We start from the raw sequence: 14,397 nt of genomic DNA on the forward strand, positions 1-14,397 counted from the left end.
ACAACAAATAGTGGCAGAAAAATCAGGAGAGGTTTGGAAAGGTGGTCAGAAACAATGTTGAAATATAATTTAATTGAATAACAGTATATTACAACAATATGTGAAAAACTTAGTTCAGAAGTGATGCCTTTATAAGATAATGTGGTATCACTTTACTCATTGATGTGCGCATGCACAGATGTATACATGCACACATGCAAGCACTACCCCTTGACCTGAATCTTATATTCTAAAGCCCCAGTCCTCCAAATGACTCCCTATAAGCAATGTTACGTTGCATGCAAAGCCTGAAAAAATTTGAGTCCTACTTTCCAAGGCTTCATCCGGGGTAGTAGTATGTGACTTCTGTCTCACTGGAATCACATAATTAAAAATCAGAGAAATTAATGTGTTAGTTTTTATTCTCAGTCCTGGGGTTGTCTACATGTGGCCGTATAGTGCCGTTACTGCGCCGTCTTTTAGTATTTCCTTTTGGAACTATTAAATGATGGCATAGTAACAGCCCATACTGCACTGTGGCAGTTGCACATGGTTATCTTTAGCTGCTATGTCACTGCAACAGCACACTATGAGCGAGTGAGTTGCTACAGTGACATAGTTGTGGCATCACAGTTTTTGCCAGTCAATGCTACATCGCCATAGCATGTTGCTACGGCAGTGTAGCATCACATGTAAATGTGCATGGTCTATTTTCCTCACCCTTCAGGAATAATTTTAAGTCTTTATATAGTTCTGAATCTTTTTCTTATCACCATCTAAATCATTGCTTTTATGCCAAGAGGTGATTTATAATAACAGCATTGACAGTTAAGTGAAAACTGACTTGACCCATAAATAGGTAACAGGTGCATCTTGGTCCTACAGAACATACATCTGTATTGTTTCCCTGATATTTAAGCTATCACTTATTTGGTGTTTTATTCTTTACAGAGTTTCCACCTTACTAACCAGCAGTATCAATGTAGATGTACCACATGTGACTCGGTTCAATTTAAATAAAAGCACACCTGTATTACAGAACTTCTACAGTTCAGGGTAAGGAAATCTGAGCAGAAGCTGGACAATGATGGTTCTAATACAAACAGTAATCATTGTTTTACTGACATCTAATTTTCGGAGCTGGCTAAGAGTCAAACATGCACTATGTGTATAATCCCTGTGATTCTACCCCATTACTTAATATTGCATTATAAAGCATTAAGAATATTAACTGTAAATGGATGCAATTCACAGCTGTCAAACATGTTGTCTGCAGAGTCTAATAACAGGAGAATGATATGACATTGTGTTGCTTCATCCTCTGGGGATCTGATGCCTTGCTGTCAGATCTGAGTTTCCATTAGCTGTTTCCTTAAATCAGACTTGCATTTGTTAATACCCTCTATTCAATACTCATTATGTGATATATAAACTCAGTAAGTCCCTAAAATGGGCAAAGAATACAAAGGATCAATGTATTCCAATTTACAAAGCAGCCTATAATTCCATCTGCAAAGTAATGATTAACTCAGGACAGGAAAGCTGAAACAGTTTTCTCTTGCCTCTAAGAATGCCAAAGCAGAACTGTAGCCCTGTTTTATGGATATGGTATACAAAGTTAAATTGGCAGCTCCATCTTTAGATAGGTAAGCAACAATTACATGACTACCTTAGCTATGCAAGTAATATTTTGGCCCACAGACTAGGCAGGGTGAAGAGTACCCTATACCCAGCCTGTTAAAAGTTGGCTTACCTGGCAGCCAAGGCAAGAAGATATGTAGGGACAAGAAAAAACATCTGAGGGATCCTGATCCTGTCTCAGGGAACTAGACATTGTCTTGGGTCTATTAATTAAGTCTACTCCAATGCATGCTAATTAGTGCGACGGGACAAACTTGAGGCCGGATCTCAAAGCGGACCACCCACCTGCCTATGGCAGTCGGTCCTGACTCGCCTGCCACGACTTGATTGTTAACTTGATTTATTAAGTGGGAGGCTGCCCATTCCCTGCCCTGATGCCAGGGGGCACTATCCTTGGCTCTGAACCTTCCCTACACCACGGCCCATACCTTGCAGATGGTATCCTGTTTATTATTGCTCCCCGGTCTGAGACTGGAGCAAGCTCAGTCCATAGTTGGGCTCCATTCATTCTCACATTCATTCTGCACCCTGCTCTCAAAGGAGGCCTCTTGCACTCCACCCCCCTCACAGGGGCCTCTGGCATACTGCCCATTACTGGGACACACTCCATTGCCCTTGCTTCTCTTGGGTGGCCCCTCTTGGGCCATCAGGCTTTGCTACTTGCACACTGGCCCTACCATGCGGTCCTTTGGTTCCCCTGAGTTCCCCTACTCTACATGGCCTAGCCTCGTTCCAAACCTTGGACTGATTCTGCCTGAAGCCCCTCACCGGGCAACTGCTCTCATGCTCACACTTCTGGGGCTGACCCATGTACTGCCCATCAAGATGCTTTCACAGCCGTACTCCGTACGCCCCTGATGCAGTCCTTCAAACCACTCTCATAACCCTACTCTGCACCCCAACACACTCAGTCCTTCAGGTGCCCCTTACTGCACCCTACTCTGAGAAGGCCCTCACACTACACTCCACAAGCTACCCCCTCTGGGGCCTCCAGGATCTCACATCCCTGTTGGGCTCAAGTTTCTCACTAGTAATGCACCTGGCCCCCTTTGCTCCCCCTGCTCACACTATTACCGCCAAGGAGGTTCATGGTCCTGGCACTTCTTGGGGGCTCCCACACCACAAGGAGCCCCACCAGGCCTCCCTACCTTGGCAGGGTGCAGTTTTAGGTCATGCCCAGGACCAGGAGCCTCCAAGCCACCCCCTAGCTCCTACCCTTACCTCCAGAATGGTTTATGCCATGAGGGAGCTGGATGGTACTGCTCCCTTGATTGCAAGCAGCCAACTGCCTGGCTAGCCTATGTTTGAAAATGCCCGCCCGCATCAGGCACCTGCCAGCTGCCTGCCTTAGTCCTTAAAGTGGCAAGCACCAAAGGTGTGCTGCTACAATTAGCACACATTGGAGCATGCACTGGGCATATGTGTAGGTACCTATTGGCTCCAGAATTATTTTTGCTGCCTTTACCAATCTTAGAAAGAATTTGCTCCATGTGAAGAAATTATGTTGTGGGGATACCATCGTGCAGATTGGTATGGCAGGTTTTTAGCTGAAATTATGTAGAAGTCTATAGTGGAGATGGGGAGATAGTACTGTATTTTCTAACATACAACATGTCTTGAAATAAAATATGCCCCTTGATCTGGGGAAGGCAGAATGAAGAAAAAAAAGATTTTTCTAAAGTTATAGCCGCATAGAGCAAGGACAGAGTTAAAAGGTCTACAAGACAATGAAATAGGAGAGAAACCAGGAGACGCTAGTAGACCCCAACATTGCCCTTAAAAAGGCTACCTTGATTAGTGGAATATCAAGATCAGTTAAGGGAGATACAACTGGTAACACCTGTAAAGTGAAGAACAATGAGCTATTAAGTCAATTGACTCCCTCATTTGCCGGAAAACAGATGCCACTGCTGCTGCTAAGCAGTTGGTTTTTTGGAGCACAAATCAAAGTAGAGTACTTTTATTCTGGGCAAAAGAATCAGCCTTCCTGTTTAAGATATATACCCCACTGTGAGAGGGGAGACAGGAGCCCCCCCAGTGTGGCCCAGACCCCTAACCAGAGCACCATGACACTCACCGTAAGAGCCAAGATGGGTAGCAGTGGGGAGGAGACTGGAGCACAGATGCTGGCACAGGCACCGGAATAGGGTTTCATCCTGACATCGCTAGGAGGGTGTGCAGCACTGAAACAGTGAGGAGCACAGCCCAGCAGCATGAAGTGTTGCCTCCAGCTGGTAAGTCTGTTGAGGTAGTAAGGGAAAGGGGGAGGGAAGGGGTATGAGGAGGGGCAGATCAACACCTCCCTACCCCCATGGTGAAGGAGGGGACAGGGACAGGCGCTGCCCAGCCAGGGTGGGGTGGGGCACGGGACAGACCAATGGCTCATCAGGGGGGCAGCTCCCACAGCTGTGCGCACTCCAGGACGTGCACACGTGTCCCCAGATCAGCCTGGAGCTGGTGCTGCACTGGGCTCTTCTCACTGGGGGCTGGGCTCAGGGTGGGGGCTATGGAAAGGGCTGCAGCCACTTCAAAATTTTACTGTAGCTCCCAGCACTGCTGCGTACCTGGTGCAGCCCTGGCTCTTCCCGGCTCAGCCGCCACCTTACCCCATGCACTGGGAAGAGCCAGAGCTACACCAGTCACATGGTGGTGGCAGCACTGAGAGGGAGCCATGGCAAAATCTGAGGTGGTTGCAGCCCCCTCCATAGCACCTGCCCCAGGCCCCAGTGAGAAGAGCCTGGTGCAGCCTCGGCTCCAGTCTGCAGCTGCGGCCTGCCTGCACAGATCTGAGGGGCACCCCCCTGTGCCCTCCAGGGGTGCACACAGTGGTGGGAACCACCCCCACAATGAGCTACAGGTCAATCCTGTGCCCTGCCCAACTGCAGCTCGCCCCAACCAGGCAGCGCCTGCTCCTGCCCCTCTTTCACAGCAGGGGGGGAGGTTGATCTGCTCCCCCACCACTCCCCTTGCCTCCCTTATCCCCTTCCACCACAACAGACTTGCCAGCTGGAGACAACTCTCGACGCTGTATTGGAAATTGGATCAGTATTGGCCAATATGCCTCCTTAAAAATCAGATATTAGTATCAACCCCCATTAGTGCACCCCATTTTCAAAGCCCACTTGGGCAACACATCCAGTTAGAAGGAGATCCCATGTAGGTGACCCAGTAGTTGTGCTTCTGCAGAGCCCAAGGACTCCATAGCACAAGAGGTTTTATTCCATCAAGTCTCTGGGAACGCATGAAACTTTCAGGTACTCGTGCATTTCAATTAATGGTTCAGATATCTTAGGTTTGACCCTGCAATTCATGAATATGGTTTAAAAAAAATGCTGTTTTCTCTGTTATGTGATGTATCATTTAATTTCTACTTTTTTCACCTTAGGACCAAAGCTTAGGTTCAGCCTCTAATATTTTTCTTGCTATGCCTTGTCTCTCATGCAGTGATAATGTATCCATTAGTGCTTGCCCTGCTGTCCTTCGGAGAAGAATGATGGGGCAGGAAGGAAAGATATGTAGGTGCAGTAATCATCAGATGCCATGTGTGTCAGACCTGGAGTATGATCATCTTATTAACAACCAGATGTCTTCCCAGGAACAAATCTTAGTGGTCTGTGTATCTTCTTCATTGCAAACAAACGAGGATCCTAGTGAAGACAAATTAGAGCAGCTATATGATAAAAAGAACAGGAACAGAAGTATGCCTTGTGTTCAGGTGGGTTTCATTTGGACTTGTACATATATATATATATAGGGCACATCCAGACAAGTGTGCATGTGCCATTCACAGCACCACAGGCCTGTCTGTGGCACGGCAAATAGCACACACCATACATGCAGGCATTTGCTGTGCTGCTGATTTGCAGCACAGTGGGGGGGATTTGACACTGGGAGATCCTGGTGTCAAAAAACAGCATCAGAAATGTGGCATGGCACATGTGCCAGCAGGATGCACTGCTCAAAATCAGAGCCTGGCTGGCTAGAGCCAGGCCAGGCTCTGCCACCTGGGTCACTACTGCTGGAGCCCTGGGAGGCCCCCAGGACTCCAGGTAAGGCTGCTGGGGCCAGCCCAAATGAGGGCCCCAGTCAACCCTACTCCACCCAGGGCAATTTGCTGCGCATCAGAGCGCATGTGCAGGGGCATTTCCTGAGGACAGCTACCATATCTGTGCCACTGCTAGTTGTCCTCAGGGAACACACTTTCCCACTCATCTGGACACGCACACAGTGTAACACACGGTTGAAGGTTTTAAAAGATAGCAATTGGACCTTTTTGTTTGTTTGTTTAATGTGTCAACAAAATCTTCAGCTTTTTGTTAAAGCGACCCTGGAATTTTATAGGATCCCCAGTCCTAGGACAGCCCACGTGGTAGGCATATCCTGGAGCTGCAGACCCTAAAAGACTGGAGTCCCCAGTAGACTACTAAATGAGCTGGCAGGAGACCTGCATTTTGGCAGAAGTTTTTTCAGTAATCAACATTGTCTAATGAAAAGCTGTTTTGTTGAAAAATCTTAACCAGCTCATGGATATATATTTTTAATTTTTTTTCTGTCAAAACTCTGAGTAGTGAATCAATACAAGACTTTCTCTTCATGTATTTGGGGTCAGGCTTAAAGGCATACTGTAAGATAGGTTTTGCAAAATGGATCTGACCAGCCTATACCAGTGAAATCTTTAAGCAAAGGCACTAGAAAACATGAGGCTCAGGGCTTTCTGGTTCCATTAAAAAAAAAAAAAGCAGGAGGAAGGAAGCTAAAAAATGTTGGAGGGGGTAAACTGAAGAGTGGCTTCTTTAACTAATACTCTCCTACTCTTGCTTTTACTGATTGATCAGTTGATTTGATTTTTCAGTCCCTGGGATCTTGTCTGAACATTCCCAATAATACTAGCAATAATGGGAACACTTGTATAGACCTGACTCAGGTGTTGTAACAATCTATCATCTAGACCGTAGGGTTACTTGCAGTCTTACAGAAAATCAGAAGTTGGCCCCATAGTTTGTATCTATCCTAATTTATAATTGGAAATGTTATACAAGGGGTGAAATCCTGGCATTGTTGAGATCAATGGGAAAACTCCATTTGTTCCTGTCTGGGGTCATACTTTTCATTCAAGAAGTCTGAAGCAGAGGTTAGATCAGTACAGGTTAATAGCTATACTTTGCCAAGAGAAGTCAAACTGACACAGCTCTTAAGTATTTAGTCACAGCTTCATGGCAATAGAAGTGGTGTCAGAGGAGGTGATCGTGAATATGCATGTGTTGACTTGTGCATATGGCTCTTCTCTGCTCTGGGATCTTGTGCTCAAATCCTACTAGAATCATAGGATCCTAAACCTACATTGATGTTTGCCTACCTCACAGTCCAGACTGCTAGTCAGAGAAGGACGTGAGGAAACTTTCACAGTGCCTGGCTTCCATTGGTTCTTTCATAAGTGCTGGATTAAAGGTTAAAGTTACAGGCTTAGTGCCACAAAGAAACCCACAAGGAGAAATCCAATACCTAGGAACCCCATTGCCAAAGTTTTTGTGCTCAGACAACTGCCTTTCCCAGCTGCATAGAAGATCATTCAGTTCAGTTCATCCTTGCTTATTCGAGGGAATATTACGCCCTCTCAATTGGTATAAGATTTATAGCTGATGTATTGCTTAACTGCACTTCCTATGTTGCCTCAGGGTCGTCTGGACTCCTTCCGCCTCCTTAAATATGACATCACCACTGCAGATGAATTTACAGGTCATAAAGGCTCATTATTGGTACAAAGGCATAATGTCGCTCCTGGCATGTTTTTGGTATGTTACAGCTATTACTATTTTCTATAGGTACAGCCAAATATTTTGAATTTAATGATATAACAAAACTATGACCTCACAGTTGCCATCAGGCTGTAAATTGTGCCGGTTCACGCTTTTTGAGTAGTAGCAGGAGTAGAATTCTAATTTTTTTCTCTCCAGAAGATCAGGTCTATTGCCCCATGAGCCTCAACTCTCCTTTAGCTTCACCTCTTTCAATAGTGTCCCCTCTGTTCTTTCCCCTTTTCCTAACTTTTATATTTAAATTACCTTATTCCTTTCTATTTAGTACCCTTGCTCTCTCCAAGCCCATTCATAACATTTGATGAAGTAGACCAGTGGTTTTCAACCTGTGGTCCACAGGCCTCTGCGGGTCTGCAGACTATGTCTAAGGGGCCCATGAAAGATGACTATGACCAATCAAAATTATGTGAATACCCAGACTTACAATTCAAAAGGGTCTGCACCTCCATGCAAAATTTCAAAGGTATCTACTTTGTACCTCCATTCAAGATTTTTTAGGGGTCCATAAATGAAAAAAAGCTGAAAACCACTGAAGTAGACCATAGCCTACAAAAGTTTATGCCCCCTGAATGAGTTAATTTGTAAGGTGCCACACTGCTCCATCTTCTCTAGCTGTTAGCAATGAAGGGTTTATGGAATCAATTGAGCCAATATAATTATGGCCAGCAGAGTGCTGTACATTAGACCTGTGCAAAGCATCTAGTAGCTGCTTCGGATTCAGCCAATTTGGAGGACAGTGATTCGATTCAGTGATTCGAATCACTGTCCCAAATCAATTTGGCCAAATCTGATTCGGATATTTGGCTGCCGCCGAATTGGCCAAATCTCCAAATTCAACAGGCCCATTCCCCCACCCACTCTCCTAGCCCCTTCAATGGCTGCCTTGGCTGGCCCAAGCATCCCAGAACTTTAAAAAAAAGCCCCAGTCACCGGCTTCTGCCAGGCAGGGGGGCAATCCCCGCTTGCCCCCATTGCTTCGCGCTGCATTGGGGGGAGGCTTTGCCATGAACCCTCAGAGGCCCTGATGGCCACTGCAGCATCTGAGGAGTGTGGGGCTTTTTTTAAGAGCCAGGATGCTGGGGCTGGGCAGGGCAGCCATTGATGGGGCTAGGAGAGTGGGTGGGGGATGGGGGATCATGGCAGAGCCCTCCCCCCCACACAGCACGGAGCAGGCAAGGGGCAACAGGGACCCCCCGCTACCTGGGAGGAGCCGGTGAGTGTGAGGCTTTATTTTATTTTTTATTTTTAAGTGCCAGGGTGCTGGGGCCAGGCAGGGCAGCTATTGATGGGGCTAGAAGAGCAGGCAGGGGTCAGGGAGTGCTCAGGGGAGCTGGGGGAGGAGGCAGGGATGGGGCCTGGCAGGGGTCCCCCCCATGGTCCCCTTTCCCCTCCTATAGCACACCCCTGTCCCCTACTTACCAGCACAGAGTCTGGGTCCAGCTCCCCGTGACGGTGAGCAGGGACTTCCTGAATCCCCAAATCTCCTCCGAATTGATTCAGAGGCTTCAGATCGATTCAGACTTTTTTTTTATTGGTCTCCCAATTTGATTCAGATTCAGAGATTCGGCTGCCGAATCCGGCCAAATCTCCTTCAAATCAAATCAGCAATTGAATCTTTGCACAGCCCTACTGCACATGTGCCATTAGCCAGATCATTAGACTATGAACAATGTTTCTTAGTTTCAACTTCAGCCTTTAGTTTTTATGATGTTTAAATGTTTTTCATAGCATTCTTTCTGTTTAATTTGTTACAAATAAGTTCTGAGGAATACTGGAAAACACGGTGTCTTAGTCTTTAACAAAGGGAAAAAGCATGATGTTTCCAACATACTGAAGTGGACGTTTGCAAATAGGAAAGAGTTTAAATCAGACATGTCACTATGGATTAAATGTCCATTAAGTTAATACAATGCAGTATCTGGCGTGGAAGCATAGGAACTCCAGGAACTAATCCTTTCATAGTTGGATGATTTGTTCCATGAAAGATTTGGCCGTAAAAGTGTGTTGCATGTTTACACTGTGCTATAGTTGCAAACATTGAGAAGATGACTTGATTCATCAGCCCTTGCTCACATGAGTAATTCCACATAATACTAAGCTCACAATGAGTACTATTTAAGTGCACGTCATAAAATCACATTGCAGTCAGAGTTAATTCTTGAATCACTGTGTAAACATCACTATGAATGTTATTTTTCTTTAGCTATTTATTACTTTCTCCCAACAACAACAAAGATTTCACTAATTACATTATGAGAGGCAAGATGCTTTTATTTTGGGTACCAATGTACCATTCCTTAGGTCTCTAAGAAGGCTTTTCTCTTAGAGGATTGATAAATGGTACAGTGGTACCCCAAAACTTGCCTATGTCCCTCCCAAACTATACAGTTGGTCCAATAAAAGCTATCATCAACCACAAAAATCCTTGCCTCTTGTATTTTTCCTGGACCATCATGGCTGCAACATTACCACAATACTGCCATTAATACTTTGTGGTTATTTCCTGTAAACTTAATAGCAATAGAAAGCAACAATAATTTTCTGCATTTGCTCAGTGTGAGTTTTTAACATGTCATGGCCCTCAGAACAGAAGAACTTCCAAGAATTCTTCAATCCTGGGAACAGTAACAGTAAACTATTTCCATCACTGAAGTGCTAATTATTCTATTTAAAATGAAAGGCAAATAAAAGCATTTCATAGCTGTGATCAATTTGCCCATCCACTGGGTGACACTCTCAGCCTAAACAAAAGTTACTTAACTATATCTAAAAATGAAAAAATGGATTGGAAGAAGTTAAAATATTTAAAGTATTTCTCTACACAGTGTTGCTAAATAAAGCATTAAGTTTCCTCCTTGATGGAAATGGAAGCTTTTCTGATTAACAGTTTGACTAAACTAATCCTCATTTGTAGAGCTGTTGGAAACGAGTGAAAAAAATGAGGTGTGTGACCTTCTCTTGATGACTGAAGAAAGTGGCAGAACTAGTTAACACCAGTGTGTAGCTCACTAGACTCCGATACCTGCATACCAATGGAAAAACATTTATAATAAAAGATCTCAGTACTGATAAACCAGCAGTTTATGCTGCTGATGACAGGGCGGAGATGCTATTCCTAACATGCTAGTCAGCTATGCAGGAATATTTTTGATGTGTTCCATGTGATTGTTGTTCCATTACCAGATGGAAGGGGTTTACTGAATATAAAGAAGTAAGAACAATGCAGAACTTTACAGTTTAAAAAATCCAAAGGTTTAAAACAGATCATGAGCCTACCTAATGTTAGCACAGTCATTTAGAAACGGTATACAATGAATACAGAACACTAATCAATCTAACACAATAAGCTTTCCCCTTATTCATTGCTTGAAAGATGCACCACCAATATAAGTTCAGTCTGTAGCCAGGTCTGCGGATAGAGTGATAAAGATAAAAGAGGTCAAAGGAACTGAAATCTAACCGGGATCAATCTGTCAGCATGATCTTGATTACTCTTCTTAGAGACTAGACGGTAATTGGCAAGGGTGTTAATATGCAGAGATTTTTTTAAGCGAGAGCCTAACCACTAGGCCTGTGCAAAGCAGCTAGTATTTGCTTCAGATTTGGCCGATCGGGGGAGTGATTCAGTTCAGTGATTTGAATCACTGTCCCAAATTGATTTTGCCTAATCTGATTATGTGATTCGGCTGCTGCCAAATCTCTGAATCTACAAATCAGCCAGGCCAGGCTGAAGCTCCAAATCTCCCCCAGCCTGGCAATGGTTGCCCTACCCGTCCCAGCTCCTGGCACTTAAAATAAAAGCAAAAAAAAAAAGCCCCAACTCAGCAGATGCTGCCGGGTGGGGGTGATGCCCGCTGCCCCCCACCGCTCCACACTGCATGGTCTCCTCCCCCGCCCCCCCGTCCCTAGTACTTACCAACTCAGAGTGGCTGCAGCCACCAGGGACTGCCCAAATCATCAAAGCTCTCTGAATCTTTTCTGAAGATTTGGATAACTTTGAATCAATTCGGACCTTTAAATTGGTCCCCTTATTCAGTTTGGATCTGGAGATTCAGCCACTGAATTGGGTCGAATCTCCTCTGAATAGAATCACCATGCGAAGCTTCGCACAGCCCTACTTGCCACGACATATTAAAGTACAGCTTGCAGTTTGCCTTATTGAACGCAGGCATTAATAGTCCTTTTCAATAAAAATTCCAGTTGCTTCTCTCTGGCAAAAAAAAATCATCTGCAGAAGAGAAGAATCCATTTCACACCTGACTGATGGCAACCACCAAAGCATACCCCAAACTTGTCAAATTAAACTGGACAAAAAACAACCCGTAGCTTCATTGCTATTCCCATGGAAGCACTCAAACCAGCCTTATTCAATTGATCTCTACAAATAAGTTAATGATTCCTCATGGCAAGAACCACTCTGTGGTTATTAAGCTCAGTCAGTGCAAGTTAATCTACCAAAAAAGCTAACAACAATTTAGAACATTTTCAATGGCATGGCCAGGAAGCAGAACACTTAACTGCAGCCATTTCACTATATGTTTTACTTCCAGTTGTTTCTGGTCTAACGAAAGTTTCTAAAACTGCTTAAATCCTCCTCTGCCTTTCCTCTGCAGTATGACGACTTGCAAAGATGAGTGTGGAGGGAAGATGCTTCATGATTGAGCCACCATATCTGTGGTAATAGGCAGCAGAGGGCCATAAGGTTTTTAGGTACTTAAGTCCTCAAAGTACATGGCCATGGTACATAGCCATAGCAACACACTACAGCAACATAGCACCTGCAGGGAAAAGCTGTGATGTCACACCTATGTTGCCATAGTGATCCTTCAGTATAGCAGAAAATAACTGTGTGGCACACATGACGCAGTATGGGTCTGTTATTGGAATCATTAAATGATGGCACAGTAACAACAGCACTGCAAGGGCACATGTATATGCACCCAGAGTGGCTCAAGAGCTGACCAATCAATAACCTCAGAGCATCATTCTCAACGATTTTCCCATGTAGATCATAGTATCAGATGGGTTGAAGTAGAAGCAATTTTCTGACCAGGACAAAGGACACTGTTCACTCTCGGTACATTATATACACATGGATGCTGGCCACTCTTGCTCTGAAAATCAGGCTAGAAGTGTGTTGCTGAAAGTCACTTGGAAATTAGGTACAGAACCCTGTTCCCCTGACACTCAGTCTTGTTCCTTAGTTACATGTCCATCCTTTCTCACTAAAGTCATACCTAAATGAAAGCAAACATCTTCAGCTACAATTATCAGGTATTTTAGTTTCTATGTCAAGTCTATATATAATTCATTACGTTTCTATGCAGCAAAAATAATATGTCCAGGAAGAAAATAACTCAAGTTCTGTTAAAGTAGGAAACCAAGTTTAATTAATTTTAGATTTTTCTTCTTGAAGCAAATAACTAATTTCTTCTAAATGAGTCCATCCCTGTGCACATTAGATGATCAGAGGATACATCTTCAAAAGGAGTAAAATCACCGTCTATATCCTATGAATCACACAGCTGCTCTTAGCATATCTTAAAGGAATGATCTATCCTTAAATTTCCTATTTAAATAACTTGTTCAGCTAAATAAACACAATTGAGTGAATGGTAAACAATGTATATTAAAAAGCTGAAGTTGCTCAAATTTTAGTAAATGTATTCATCCAGGGGAACATGTTTTATGACACTAAGCATTTCGTTTTGGACAGCTTTCTAAAGAATCATTTCAAATGCCTTGAAGAAATAGTTTTGCAGAAGCATTAGAGTGATGCAGTTTTCTCCCAGGGGTAGCAGCTTCTCTCTGATCATGGCATGCGCTTCCTGCCATATGGACAAATCCACCCCCACTTAGGAATCTTTGGCTGGTATTCAGTTCCTGTGCCTACAAAATCTTTGAGCGCTGTGTGCTCACAGGGGGCAGGAGGGGGCAAGCTTGAGTGCCACTATTGTACATAATGGTTTTCAAAGGCATTGTTTGTACTGAAACTAAAAATAGACTTTCATGCTGCTTATCTTTATTCTTTAAAGGATTTTAGCTATTCTTCCTTCAATTTAGATTTTTTTCAGCTTATTAATACATAATCTTATCTTAGTTAATTCTTCATGAATAATGTAACAAACCAAGCAAGACAATAGTAATAAAGTATGGTATGAACCAAGAGACAATTCACTCTTAAGTTGGAATGAGCCAAAATTAAAGTACTTGTTTTGAACTTAGGCAGAGGGAAATGCATCGGATTGTTACTATTCCAACTTAATGACTGTAGCCGAACATAATAAAAACATGCAATTTCTGGCTAAAAGATGCTTAAATATGTCCAACAGTTGGAAAGATGCTTCAGAACACTCCACAAGCCCTTAAAAAAGTCAAGTGACAAATTGAGCTTGGAAAGGCCTGGGATAGCAGATTAGTCTCCCAAAGCTATTCCATACTATGCGAGCTCCATCTTTCTTACCACTAATGAAAGATTTTGTACATGTAATTTGCTTGTATCTGTCTCGCACACTTCTGATGAGTGGGAACAAAAGAGATGATGGGTATAACATTCCACATGGTTTCTGGATTTGCCAGGAATGTTTTTAAATAGTTACATATATGAACACAGATATTTATACGTTAAGCAAAGCTGGAGCTCAAGAATGGTACAAGAAGTCCAAATCAACATTGAGATGTTTTGTCAGTGGCTTCCAGCCTTCAGGAATAAACAACCACCTGTTTAACTTTAGTTAACCATGTAGCCTTTCCAAGAAGTATTTTCAGATCTCACTATTCAGTCAACAGCAGTAGCCACAGAACAGCTAAAACATGGAAAGGACTTTAAGCCCAGGTGAAAAGAAAACAATGCCCAGTGGTACTATGTTTATCTTTGGGTGGGAAATTCATGTGGTGAGATGTTGGTACTCAGAGGCTGCATCTACATATGCACTTTACTGCAGAGTAGACTAATTAGCTG

At 43.7% G+C, this 14,397-nt stretch overlaps 1 protein-coding gene across 1 annotated transcript in view; it reads left to right on the forward strand.

Annotated features, from left to right (window-relative positions):
* Positions 1–14,397, forward strand: part of LOC149866084 (uncharacterized protein C3orf20 homolog) — a 48,519-nt gene that overhangs the window by 19,527 nt on the left and 14,595 nt on the right. The window contains exons 7-9 of the mRNA XM_090042886.1: positions 931–1,035; positions 5,065–5,335; positions 7,296–7,412. Of these exons, the coding sequence (XP_089899012.1) occupies positions 931–1,035; positions 5,065–5,335; positions 7,296–7,412 (493 nt within the window). The remainder of the gene's footprint in view (positions 1–930; positions 1,036–5,064; positions 5,336–7,295; positions 7,413–14,397) is intronic.

This window comes from Crocodylus siamensis, chromosome 4, assembly GCF_052110815.1.
Source record: "Crocodylus siamensis isolate JL-2025a chromosome 4, ASM5211081v1, whole genome shotgun sequence".
NCBI lineage: Eukaryota > Metazoa > Chordata > Crocodylia > Crocodylidae > Crocodylus > Crocodylus siamensis.